Genomic DNA, 13,340 nt, shown 5'->3' on the forward strand with positions numbered 1-13,340 from the left:
TACAGAAAGAAAAGTTTACTCGTATGTAATTTGACACCTCACACAAATATACAATATATGTGCTATTAGTACTTATGAGTAACACAACTTGCTTTCAGTAATATGAACAGGCAGAGAGCTCAATACAGATTTCAGTGATAGAAAAATGTAAAATGACACCTGTGCTAAAGGGTAGTAAAGTACAGATCTTTTCTAAGATTTTTCTTGGGTATAGATGAGAACACTTTATTTTCCACAGTTACAGAGGGTTTTACTGGGCATTTACAGAAACTGCTGTAAATGAAATTCCACTTAAACCCTGACTTGTCTCTCTGATGTGGCTGCTAAGCAATGCCAACTCCAGCCAAATCAAGGCCTAGGCTCCTTGAAACCAAGGATTACCCTTTCCCTGTCCCCAACACCTGTGTTAGCCCAAACCATGCTGAACCTTACTAGGCCAGGCAAGAGACACTGCCCTTGGAGACCCTTTCCTTCCTAGCTACAGGAAACAATAGAAGAAGCCATTTTAGCTTTCTTAGTTTAAAAAGGAAATAAAATATTTTATATGTGTTTATTGCACTTAAGCCATTCCATGCAACACCCAGTAGAGCAGCACATCTCCCACCGTCTCCATGTATTTTTCTTGTCCTGTGTGCAACCTCTGTGGACTTGAATACTGGAGCTGGGGCAGTTATGTTCTCAAAACCTCTGAAAATGTCTGAAATTGCTTTCTCACACTTTGTAGTCTCACACCTGTGAGGCTTGGAGCCCAGAATCCATCAGATACGGTGCAAGCACTGTTAGCTGGCAACACCTATTCAGCATAAAAGCCTGCAGACCAAAATCTGTCATGTGTCCTAGCACAAGGTAGATGGGCAGGTATTCAGGGCTGGCATTGCCAGCTGAAGGATGGGGATGGTCTTTCCCAGTTGGATGGAGGATGAGATGGCCTTCTAAATGCAGTATAAGTCACATTGCTGCAGGGCCTGCAGATCCCTACAGATCACTGTGACAGGTTCTGGGATAGAGCACCTAGGGCCAGCCCACGCTCTGGAGAGCTGATCAACCAATTTAGGCAAAGAAAACTGGAAAACTGTAAAGCTTAGCATGCTTACAGAGCAGGGTTTGCTCAAAACAGAGGCCAGGTCTCTATCTCCAGCTCTCCTGAGTATGTTTTGACTTCAGGGCAGAGCTGCTCTCAATCTGTTCAAAACATCTAGCCCAGCCCTTGTTAGCAGCTCTACCTTTACATCCCCCTCCCTTTTCTCATCCTGAGACAATCAGTGCTTTCTCCCCTCCAAATCCTGCTATGGCAGCAATGGGATTTGTATCACCTAACTTCAGCTGTTTAAAAAATTAATCCAAGCTCATGTTTTAGGTCTACCTGTGGAACCAGCCACCTGCCTCAGGTGTTTAAAAGCTACAACGTGCTTGCAGTGTCCTGCTGAGCCCCAGGAACCTCGGAGTGTGCCCCTGGGGGGTGAAGAGCAGCATCCCACACCACTCCCCACCTCCAAGGCGGTGCAGCAGCAGCTGGAAGGGCTGTGCTCTGTACATCTCTGAGTGAGGCAGAGCTCATGAGCAGAGCACCGCTGTGCCTGGCTACATCCAAGCTGCTTTAGGCCAGAGCTGGTTTGAGCGCTGCCAGCCCGGAGATGTGCTGGGCTGGAGAGCAGTCTGGCAGCTCTGCGTGGCTCTGCACAGGCTGCAGGGACCAGGGAGGGAGCAGAGCTCACATCCAGCCAGGAGGACAGCAGGACACTTGTTCCATGAGCCAGCTGCCTTCGAGAAGGACCCTTCCACTTGAGACAAACTACACAGGTCGTGAGCTGAAAAATAACACAAATACTTTCCCACTTCAGAATGGGCCGTGACATAGAAGAATCACAGTGTCCTTTCCCAGGCAGAATAATGAGGCTATAGCAACAAAAGAATGAAATACATTTTTTTATGATCTTGATAATTCTGTGTCCTTTTTTAAAGACCTCATGAAACAACCAGTGAAGTTATAGTTTCTCATATTGATCAACGAGAAGATGGATGCTGAGACACCAGCTTACTACTAAGAGTGTCCTCTTGGTAGACCATTAATTATCTTTTGTTCTTTTTACTGTACATCAATACAAGCTAAGGAATTGTAAGGACCGGGAAAGCATTTGCTCTTATTACCCTTTGTGCTAACTGAATAAAACACCCTGGAATATTTCACTGTAATTATTAGTCTTACTCTCCTTTCATTCTTTTGAGTTATGTCTGAAAGTGTTAAAACCCTTTCTTTCCTCTATTTCAGCACTTTACAAATATGCAAAGGCAAAGCAGAGTGAGAGACCACCATTAGTCTGTTTAAAGCAAGATGGATTTCTGCTCTAAGTTGGTATGTATCTTCCACAGTCTGATGGTCGAGCCATTTTTTCCCTTCTTCACTTTTAGTCTAACACCTGATTTAAAGTGTAATCAACTTTCCAACAAGTGACTGTCATGTGTAAGGTACAAGACTACTTTTTTTTTTTTTTTAAATGTTATGAATAAGTGCATATTTTACAGCTGTGGGTTGCAGTCATTACACTTTTTATTCAGAAAAAGATGACTTCAAAATGTCAAATCCTGCTTTTCCTGTACTTTCACAGCCAGAAAACTTTTACTTTTCCATTTGAGGCAACTTTTCATTTACAGGAATTAAAGGACCTCCTGGGTCATCCATACCAGTTCTGTTCTTCCTTCAGACACCAATGTACAAAGCATCACACTTCTTTTTAAGATTTAAAATACCAAATTAGTATTTTATGCTATGACTGAAGTTTGAGCACTAAGTGGAAGATATTAAGGGAACTTAATACTGCCTTTTGTGAGTGCAAGCTAGTCAGACAGTTATCCACTTTCATACCTCTTTCACATTTATAAATCAAGGAATTATGCCAAATCTGGTGATCTGTATGTAATTTCATCATTCAGTACTTGCACTAAAGAACTATTGTAGGGGTCAGAGGTCAACAGAATATCAATAGGAATATGAAGAATAAAATTTCAGCAAATAAGTAATCTTTCATTCAACATTTCTCTCTGAATACTTTTTTTCTCTTTGTGACACGTCAGTACCACTGCACTGCTGAGTCACCTGCTTTGTAACAGGAATTTTCCATAATTGCAGAAATTCTGAAATTCTGCCACTCCAGTTGCTCATTAAGCACTGCCCCATCTTCAGCAGGGTAAATTTGTTCAAAAGGGTGACATCACTTTATTGCAGCTGAGGATCTGGCTGCAAAACAGATAACCAGCTAATGGGAAATAAGGTAATTTCCAAATTCAGCACTCAACAAATACTTCGTCATTACTGCTTACGCACCCTGTCCTTGTTATGGGACCTTGCTGTATTATAAGAAACCAGCAGCATTCCACAGAAAGTTAATTAGAAAAACACCTGCTCTAGCTGGTCTCTGTGTTCTGTGAATTTGACTTCTAGATCAGATTGGCTCTTTCTTATTGTCAAAGTCAGAATTAAAAACTGGGCACTGTTCTGTTTTAACCTTTCCCAGTGTGTCCCATGCTGCTCTCTTGGTGAAGCAGTGTGCTGGTCATGCCCAAAGAGATATAAATAAATGAGCTCACCATGGAAATGACATGGAGGTAACTACATACAGACAAGTGCTGTCAGCAGCTACACAAGGGCTTTCTCTGGAATCCAGTATTTTATTCAGTAGGCTGCAGTGAAGTGGCTACCAAACAGCTGGCTCTGACCTCCATCCAGCCCTTCTGAAGCAGGAGACTTTGTGAATTATGGTTTGAGCTGAGGTAGTTTCCAGCACACCTACGTAAGTAGAGGGCTGTCTCACTGAGCAATCTTCCAGATTATTATCTGGTCACATGAACCTTGGCATATGAGATAATCTGACTGACTAATATTTCCAGTGATTATGGGCCAAATTAGCTAAGAATACACATAACCACATGCTTGCTGTGTGCAGTCATGTCAATTTACACCAGAGCCAAGTTTGGCTCTAAAGATGATTAATTGTTTTTGTACTGCTAGTTGGGTATTTCTATTAAAAACCAAACAAAAAAAATCTTCTCTCTTTGCAAGAAATTTCTTGAAAAATATCAGACACCAAAAAGAGCTTTTTCTCTCTCTGCTAAAGATGAGATGGAAGTAATGAGAATGTAATTCATTAGCAGAGAGAAGGTGTGCAGAATTCAACATGTTCACCTATTTCTGAGCAAATCTGACTATATTGGTACATCCCCATGTCCTCTGACCTTTTATTAAGGGGAGCTGAGTAGGTTTACTGTTCATCTCAGCAGCTGAACAGCAGAACCCGTCTCTGTTACAACACTTTTCTACCAGCGAAATGGAATTTTTATGGCAAAAGCCTGGATGTGTAAATTTGTGTTGACTTCAAATTTTAAAAATGGAATAGAAATGTATAAAAAAAAATCTGATTCTGGCACATGCTGGGAATTAATTTTGTTGTTTTATATTCATTATTTTTATTTCTCATCTTTATGGAACTTTCATTACTTCTGCACTATTTTATGACACATCTATCGTGATAGTGCAAAATAGTATAACACATGGCTCTCATGTCATTGAAAATAACCCAACAGGAAATAGTATGCAAATAAATGCACTATTAAGTTGTAAAATAAATTGAACTTGAAATATTTAGTGTGTCATAACAGATTGAAATATTTCAAAACTAATTTGTAATGCAATCTCCCAAATTCTACCTCATAAAATATTCAAGAGTCATTTTTTTTACTGTCATTTTCAAAGAAAACAACATTTGAGATATGCACTTAAAATAGTTGATAAAAAATAAAGTAAAATAAACCACAAACAATAAAATAAACTTCAAAAAAATATTTTACTATAAATAAATATAGTGCTCTTTTAATGAATATAGTATAAATAATAAAGAATGAGAAACAGAAATTTTGACCCATACTTCTCAGGAAGAAAGTGAGGCTTAGGGTGGTGTTTATGTTTTTGCTGGGATTTTGATTGCCAGTTCTAGCACAGATAAAGCATATGGCTTAGCTGTGGAACCTCTGAATTTATCTTCCCTTTTCTGTCAAATGGCTGTATAGGTTTTTGTTTGCTTTTTTATATCTACACACATGGCTAAAATTAAAAAATCAGGAAGTGCACCCAAGAAACTCAACTAATATCTAGCACAAGATGGTCACAATCTGTTTGGGGACTGCTTGAAGTAAGAAAAGCCAAAAGATCAACCAATTCAAAAGAAAATTCACAGAAGAATATATTTTGGCAAATTGAGTGATTCTGTGAGCAACAGGGCTAATAAAGCAGGTCCGTGGAGGGAAGCTGGAAGCTGAGAAGCAGCAGAAAGGAATGGGAAATGAGGGTGATATATGAGAACAACCAGGCAGCATCAGGTCTGTTAGAAATCCAAGTACTTTTCATTATTCAATACCAAGTGCAATGAAGAGATGCTTGCTGTACTTCTGGTAGAGATTCTCTGACTGCCACAACTTTGTTATTTTGAAGCACAAAGTTGCAGCTGTTAAGGAAGAAAAGCTTGCATTTTAAGGACTTTTTAAAGTCCAAAATTGCTTAAACATAGGCAGACATAATAATAGCATTAACATATATTGCTGTCTATTTACAGATCCATGACTACATGGCTCAGGTGTTTCGTGAAGAATCACACGTCGGATTTCAGAGAGAACCTGAAGCATGTTCTGATGGAGCAATAAATCACATGCAGGACTATTTTAATGCTAATAATGTCTATAAGAGATGCCATTATGCACCTAACTTTCCATCATGGGCTGTGCCGTTAGCTATTAGACTAATAAAACACCTACGGCTCCCTACGGTCCTGTATTGCCCCAGTACATTTATAATTTGCAATAATCTCTGAATTATCTCTGATGCAATAATGCAAATGTGCAGCTTGGGTAAAATGTAACTTTGGTGGGAAAGAGGACATTTTCACACTGTCTGGGAATCTGTCTCTACAGATACAATTTTGGCAATATTCACTGCTCTGGTGGCGTAGCTGGCTTTTGCTGCTGGCCAGAATGTTCAGGAAGAGTTGGACCACTACCAGTGTCTCACAAATTCACTCTTGTTTTTGCTGAACTTTGAATGCAACTTTAATTTTTTTTGAATATTTATTATATTTACTTCTTTATTTCTTCCCCCAGGCTTAGGCTGTTTTTTATCTAAAATAAGAGATGTATAAAACCTGTCATTTAAAGGCACTTCTAAGCTTTGATTAGTATCAGCTAAAGCATTAGTCATCTGTTGAAGCTTCTGTAATTCTTTAAATTATCCCTTTGCAAATGCTAAATGCCCTAAAGTTACCAGATTCTCCCCTCCCCAGTCTCTCTCTTTTAGAAAAATCAAAGGCCATTTCTCCAGGTATTCCATTTAAAAAGCCGTCTCACAGCAAGCAAAAAGTAATATGTATAGTTGCCTCTTTTCATCTGAAACCATCTGTAGCTATATTGACATTAAAATTATGTGAATTTCTAGCAGAGCAGGAAGAATTAAGTTCTTTGCTTGCATTGCTACAACACTGCTACAACAGAATTTGAATATGTTTACTTACTTTACCAAGTATAAGTAATAACTGAGGAAGAAAGTACTATTGTCATCAATTCCAGTATTGTGGACTGGGCATAAGATTCAATTCTTACAGGCAAGAAAAGACACAGTTTTACAAATGTATTTTTTCCTCAGTGCCTCCCAGCAGGGACCAGATCCCTGTTGTGCTGGATGCTGTGAAAATGTGCAGTGATAGACACAAGGCACCATGAAATCCTCCCTCCAAAAGGAGGTAAAAAGAGGATTTCCACAGCAATGAGCCTGCATCCAGCTATTTTTGTGTCTGTGTTCCTTCAGCCATTTTGCTGTGGGAATTGCTGCAGTGTGGGACTCAGCATCCATGTCTCACTATGGAAGCCCCCTACTTGGACACAGCTGGTTATTCAGCCCCTTTTGGCATCTCTGGCATCAGAGGTGGAACACCATTAATGAGAGGATGCTTGAGTGAGAAAAATTATAATAAAAATCCTCTGCATGAAACAAGACTGCTGTAGATGGTCACAGGTTCTGCTCACTCTCCACAGAGAGTATATAGTCCTCTGAAGTGAAATATTAGAAGTGGAAGGTTTAGGGGGGAAAATACTTTAAATGGCCATGAAAGTATTAATCTGTTTCCTGGGAAAGGACTTCTTTACTTTGCTTCCTTAGAATGAGGCTAATGGGAAGAATCTGACATTAGAGGCAGTGTTCTGGTACTGCAGAGTTCCTTTGCAGAGTCCCATTGCCTACTTTAATGACTGAATTTGCTCACCTAAAATGAATGTGGTATGTCTAACCTCCAAGCCATGATGTGAGAAGTTATTTTTATTTGCCAGAGCTGACTGTGCAAAAGAGAGACAGCGATGACTGCTCTCCTCAGCTGTTCACTTTCTGTGACAGAACAGCCACTCACAGGCGAGAGTAAGAGATTTCTGATACCAGATACAGCATTTCTGCAGGCAAATGGCTTTGCTGACATGCCAGTGGAAATTCATTGTACTGTTAAGCCATAGCATGCAGGTACAAAGGCACTGCTTCTTCAGGTGTTTTCCAAATAAACAAAAAAAACAAAACAAAAAACCAAACAAACACAAAAAAAGCTTATTAACTCCTTCAGATACAAACAGGCCTTTCAGAGTAATCAGAATAAGCCCTAATTCATCTTTGGCAAAAGATGTGGTGATATATACACTGTAATATTTAACTGCAAGAAGTGTTGAGTAAATACAAGTGATTGGGCTGAGGCATAGACTTGTGTCTATGCAAGGGTACTTTAATTCCCTAAAAATAACAATATTCCCATAACATTCATTGTAGGCAATGGCTACAACTCACAAATATATAGTTAAAAGTTCCTCCAGTGTGTACTGTGAACCATAAACATTCAATTATCACTAACTGGGTTTTACAAAGAGATTGCAGTAGAGGATGAAGAGCTGGTTTAAGGAACAATAGGAAAGTAGCTTCCATTATCTTCGCAGCACATCAAGTAAAGAGGCTCTTCCTGCACATCTGAAGAAGCAAGATCTCTTCTGCAGGCAAACATAGAAGTGTTTTGAAAAGGGGGGTCACTGCACAATAGCCAAAACCTGAGTTTGTACCTCTGTTTACAGCTTAACTTGCAAAATCGTACAGCACAAAACTACTGAGCTCTGAGGCTTTTGATGGGAAAAAGCTTTCTCTGCTGGTTTCCCCAGAGGTGATTTATTCTGTAAAAACTGTACTGTGTAACACTTTCTGCCTTAAAAGCAACTCATGCAAAGTTAATTACATTGCACTATGTTTGTGGGAAAATACATTTTACTACAAGTTAATTTGAAGAAGAAAATATTATACAATGAATGCTATAAAAGAAACAGTTATGAGTTGCCTTAACAGCATTTATAAATCAAATCAGTGCACATCGATAACTTTAAAACCAACCTACATCAGGCTTTTGGAACAATATATGAGTAATACAGTTTTTAAGTAGCCATGTATTTTTCATGAGTTGTGGGTGGCAAAAAAAAAATGTGGGGTATTTGTTAAAAAGTACAAAAAGGAGTTATTTTCTTTCATTTATAAGACTTGATGATTTTTGCATGTTCTGCTGTTTTCTGTGACTTTTTGGAAGCAACACAGAAGCCAAAATCCTTAGATATTTTTTTGTGCTTTTTAACTGAAAATATTTCTTACAAGAAATCTTTGATTACACGCTTTCCTGTTTACACAGAGATAGGAATATCATCCATACAAATAAATAAATTGCAAGGGCAAAATGGGACTTTTGATCATCTAGGCTCACCTGCTGTTTTACACTGGCCAAAGAGATTTATTCCTTGCTAAATACTTCTTTCACTCATTGAGCAAGAACCCTGTATAATTCATGTTTCAGCTACAGAATATTTTCACTCAAATGCAGTATTGCTGTGCATGTTAAAGAGCTGGAGATTGGCCCACAAGACACTCAACTCTTACTTAAAACTGTAAAAATACGGGCCAAATTTCTTGGCTAAATTTTCCTAATTGTAAATTTCAGTCACCAGCTCTTGTAAGGCCTTTGGCTGCTTGGGTAAGAACCTCTCTGCTCAGCGACATCCTCTGCTGGGTCTGCCTCCCTGAGGAGCAGGGAAAAAAGGAAGGAAAACCCAGAATGCTGTCCTGCACACTGGCCCAGACACTTAAACTCTTGTCCTGTCATGGGCAGTGCGTGGAGCAGGAGGCTGCTCGTACCCCTCCTCAAAACTTCAGTGCCTAGTCCCAAGACACCTCCTCTGAGCATTTATGCACTGCTTTTAAGGACAGTTGTAGCCTAAGTTTAAATAGCTTTCCCTGCTTGGAGACTTCCTCTAGTTTGGGGACATTTTGTAGAACAACTGGAAAAAAGAAAAACTGAAGCTAGTTTGTGATTCCTCCCCATCCCCCAGAATCAGAAGCCTCTTCTCCATGGCATATCACCTCAGAATTCATTTCATGAGCAAATCTGGGGAAAAGGGTCTCACACTGCTATTATTTCTCTCCTAAATTCTTTAAGGAACCCACTGGAAAAGCTTGTGTGTACCAAACTACTTGCATAATGTCATATCCATAGCAGAAAAAGTCCCCAGAGCAGGTTGACAATATTAAACAAAAGAAATGATAGTCCTATAAAGAATTTCATGTTCACAGCATGCATGTGCAAAATAAAATGCCAGTGTTGCTGACTCATGTGAATTTAGATTTTGCAAGATTAGGTAATTTTCCTCCAAACCCAGCTCCTGCAGGAGATGGCTATGGGAACAAAATGTCTGGGATTTTTTTCTTCTGCTTCCTTTCAGTATTTTTTTCTGCCTTTTTTAGTTGTGGAAAAGCCTGCAATATGATGTGAAGGTGTTTTAAAGGCATAAAAAACATATATGTATTTATTATGTTCCTTGAATTTAAAGACAATCAAGAACTTTTAATAACCACTTAATATATGTGACTGATCCTTCCCCAAAGTATAAGATAGGTAAGAAACCCAAAAGAAATAATGTTATTTTTCCTTTTTCAAATGCAGAATTAATTCAGAGACTTAGTTGTTCTGGATTCAAAACTTTGGGTTGATGCCAACTGATTTCTCAAGATGACACAGCCAAACATACCTTTTATAAATCCCTGATACTGCATTGAGGACAGGAAATTATTTCTTGCTAAATAACAGAATTAGTTAAATACACCATGACTTTGCAGACTTTATAGAGCTCCCACTAATCTGAGTGGGATTTATAGGCACATGCAAGAATCTCATAGAAGCTCAACCTCTTGGAAGCAGCTCTTGGTGTTTAACCACAGAGCATTAAGCATTGAATCACTCTGCCTGAGTTTCTGTTGGGTAGAGAAAGAAAAGGTTCTTCTCTCTTCCATTATAATACCATTTTCCCTTAAAATTTATTAATCTGAGAATATTATAAATGCATTTGCTAAATCATAATATTCTGAACCACTAGCAATATGCAATAAGAGTCTACATACATACATTTTAAAATCTGTGGTTCCTATTCTGTGCTGGCAAGCAGTAATTACGTGCATACTCGAGAAATTAATCATAACTTATCTCACAAACAGAAAACAGGCATTACAAGTGTCATGTTGGGTCTGTACCAGTTACATTTACTGAAACAGAAAATTATGCATAATCCAGTAGACCTGTCTCTTGTGTGCTCTAAAATACAACTGAAATTAAGTTCACCAATACTAATAAGGGTTCATGGAAGCAAGGAACTCAACATCTATAATTTCAAGGTTAACTTAGGAAGGGATTATCACACCAAATAAAGGGGTTTAAACAGCCAGGTGTATGAGCATTCAGAAACCAAATTCTTTAAGCAGTCTTGGAAATCCCAGCCTTGTACTATACATGTACCAATCCCTTGGTACTATACCAAAAATTTTTTTTTTTTTTTTAGAAATCTATGCTGTTGGCCATGTAAAGTGAACATATATTCCTGTTTTTGAGCAGAGACTTCCAGGTGTTATTGCTACACTTTGTATATTTTACCTCTGAGTAAAGAGTACTTAGCAATCGCCACTCATGTCTCTCTTTTCACCGCTACAGGGGCAGAGTCCATGGTCTGGAGGAGGTGTAGAAAATCTTCAGGGTCAGAAAAACTCAAAATAAAGATTAAAACACAGGTCTGGTATCATCGCAGCAGCATGCAGCACGGAAGGATTCCTGAAACACTGCTCTTTGCTTAATGCTGCTTCCATACTATACTTCTTTTAATGACATTATAGGAAAGCTGAAGATAAGAAAGAGATTTGTCTTTCTTCTGATCAAAACCTAATTCTAAATGTATGTAGATAAGCTAACAACTGTGTAAATATCACTCAATAAAGTAATGTGAACACTACCCTCAAAATTGTTATTTATAGTCATCCTATTTGTTTGACCATTATGTGCATGTTTCCTCTTTGGCTAGATTTTAAAAAATAGCAAAAAATATTTTGCCCCATTAAGAATGAACAAATGAGACATTTACGTTTAACTAGGAACACAAATTGCAAAAGCACCCTTTAAATGACCAAGAGCACCGGAAATCTGGTAGTATTCCACCCTGCATATTTCAAAGGTATTAAATTAAACATTTGAAGCAAACTTATCTACCTGTTCCAGCTGTTGCCACTGAGGATAAGGGATTTTTTTTTTCCTAGAAAAACAGTAAGTCTCAAAACTCCACTAATTCACTGAAAAATTCCACAGGCTAGATAGATTAGGATTCCCATTTTCATGACATGCAAGAGACCAACTCTTTCACTGAGGGACAATGAATTGCAAAAGCTATGATGAAAATATTTAGGAAGCATTTTTTAGCTGTTATTCATGGGTTCATAAACTTTTGTCCTACCCAGTCCTCTCATCCTACTTATGCAAGTTGGCTGTAGTTTATATTTCTTTTTACTCACATTATTCAAACAAACGAACAAACCAAACAAAAACTCAAACCACCTCTTTCAGCTAAGACCCTTTTTTTAAAACTAAACATTTTTTAAATTGCCAGGTCCAATCTAATAAGCAGGGCACAGCTGAGTACATTTAGGTACCAGCAAGTACTCAGAGCATTGCAGAGATGTTAGGCTTTACAAATGTATTAAAAACAAGTATCCATTCTGATACAAATGTTAAAGTATCATGCTCTGAAACAGGCACTGTAATCTGAGTGTCAAGAGTCAGCCTAAGGACATAACTCTGAGCCCACAGAGCTGCCAGGAGGTCTAAAACAAAACAGTGCAGGATAATTTGCAAAAAATCCTGGAGAGGACCAGCCCAGGGTTGTGACTCACAAGGAATTGTTAGTGTGTCCCAGAGAAAGGAATGCAAGTACTTCTAGTACAGAATACGACCACAACACACTGAAAAGAGAGTCCCTGAGCTCTGGCACCGTGTGAACCAGGCACAGCCCCAGCATGCTGGGATAATGCACTCACCTTGTCCACAATGCAGATCTGCTTCTTGCTTTGCACATCAACAATCTCTACTTCAAAGTACGTGATTTTTGAATGTTTGAGCGCTGGTGATGGTTTGATTTGGCCAGCAGAGAGCACCAGCTGAGATAAGTTGAAAAAAGAGCGTGAGTCATTGTGAGACATGGACAGAGCTCCTCCATGGGCTGTGAGATCCCGACTGTGTTCTGGAGTGCTGGGATTCTGCCTCTTGAGCATGGTGTGACCCAGCAGCAGCGATCGTCATATCAGCAGGGGACAGTTCCAGGGGAAAATGTTTCCTCCCTGCATCAGTTAAATACAGCCACAGACTGACGAGACACAAAAGGTCAAGTGGCATTCCATTTTAAGTGTACTCTCTTATTTAGCAGGAGTGAAAACAATGGCTCTGTAATCCACGTCTATATTTAATCTGCTATCGTGATGTCTTGTGCTGATGCTGCTGCTGCTTTCTTGTTTTCTTATTTTCATTTTATTTAAAACAGCATTTGAAACAAGACATCCTGAAATTCCTTATTAGCAGATGGAATTCCATCTGCTATTAGATGCTGGAATTCCAGAGCCCCACAGGGGCAACCAGAAATGGATGTAGTAAATTCAACTATTACCTGCTGAGACAGATGTTTAAAATGTCCACGCACACACACATGTACAGGTATAAATGTCACCTGTTCTAGAATCATCATCATCAAATGTCATCTTATTCTAGAAATATCTACTAACAAAATAGCATGAGTTCATCAGCAAAATTTAGGGGATACTTGCAAATATCTGCTTGGGTTTAGATTATCTGTTATCTGTATCTATACTATGGATTTTCTGTTATTTAATGGGGTAGAGCTTTCCTTACAGTTCTACCAGGGAAAAGTCAACT

The 13,340-nt window shown here is 38.8% G+C and overlaps 1 protein-coding gene across 1 annotated transcript in view; it reads right to left on the bottom strand.

Annotated features, from left to right (window-relative positions):
- Positions 1 to 12,745, bottom strand: part of TECRL (trans-2,3-enoyl-CoA reductase like) — a 59,103-nt gene extending 46,358 nt beyond the window's left edge. The window contains exon 1 of the mRNA XM_015623577.2: positions 12,452 to 12,745. Within this exon, the coding sequence (XP_015479063.1) occupies positions 12,452 to 12,685 (234 nt within the window). The 5' untranslated portion in view covers positions 12,686 to 12,745. The remainder of the gene's footprint in view (positions 1 to 12,451) is intronic.
- Positions 12,746 to 13,340: the final 595 nt, after the last annotated feature.

Source organism: Parus major, chromosome 4, assembly GCF_001522545.3.
Source record: "Parus major isolate Abel chromosome 4, Parus_major1.1, whole genome shotgun sequence".
Taxonomy (NCBI): Eukaryota; Metazoa; Chordata; class Aves; order Passeriformes; family Paridae; genus Parus; species Parus major.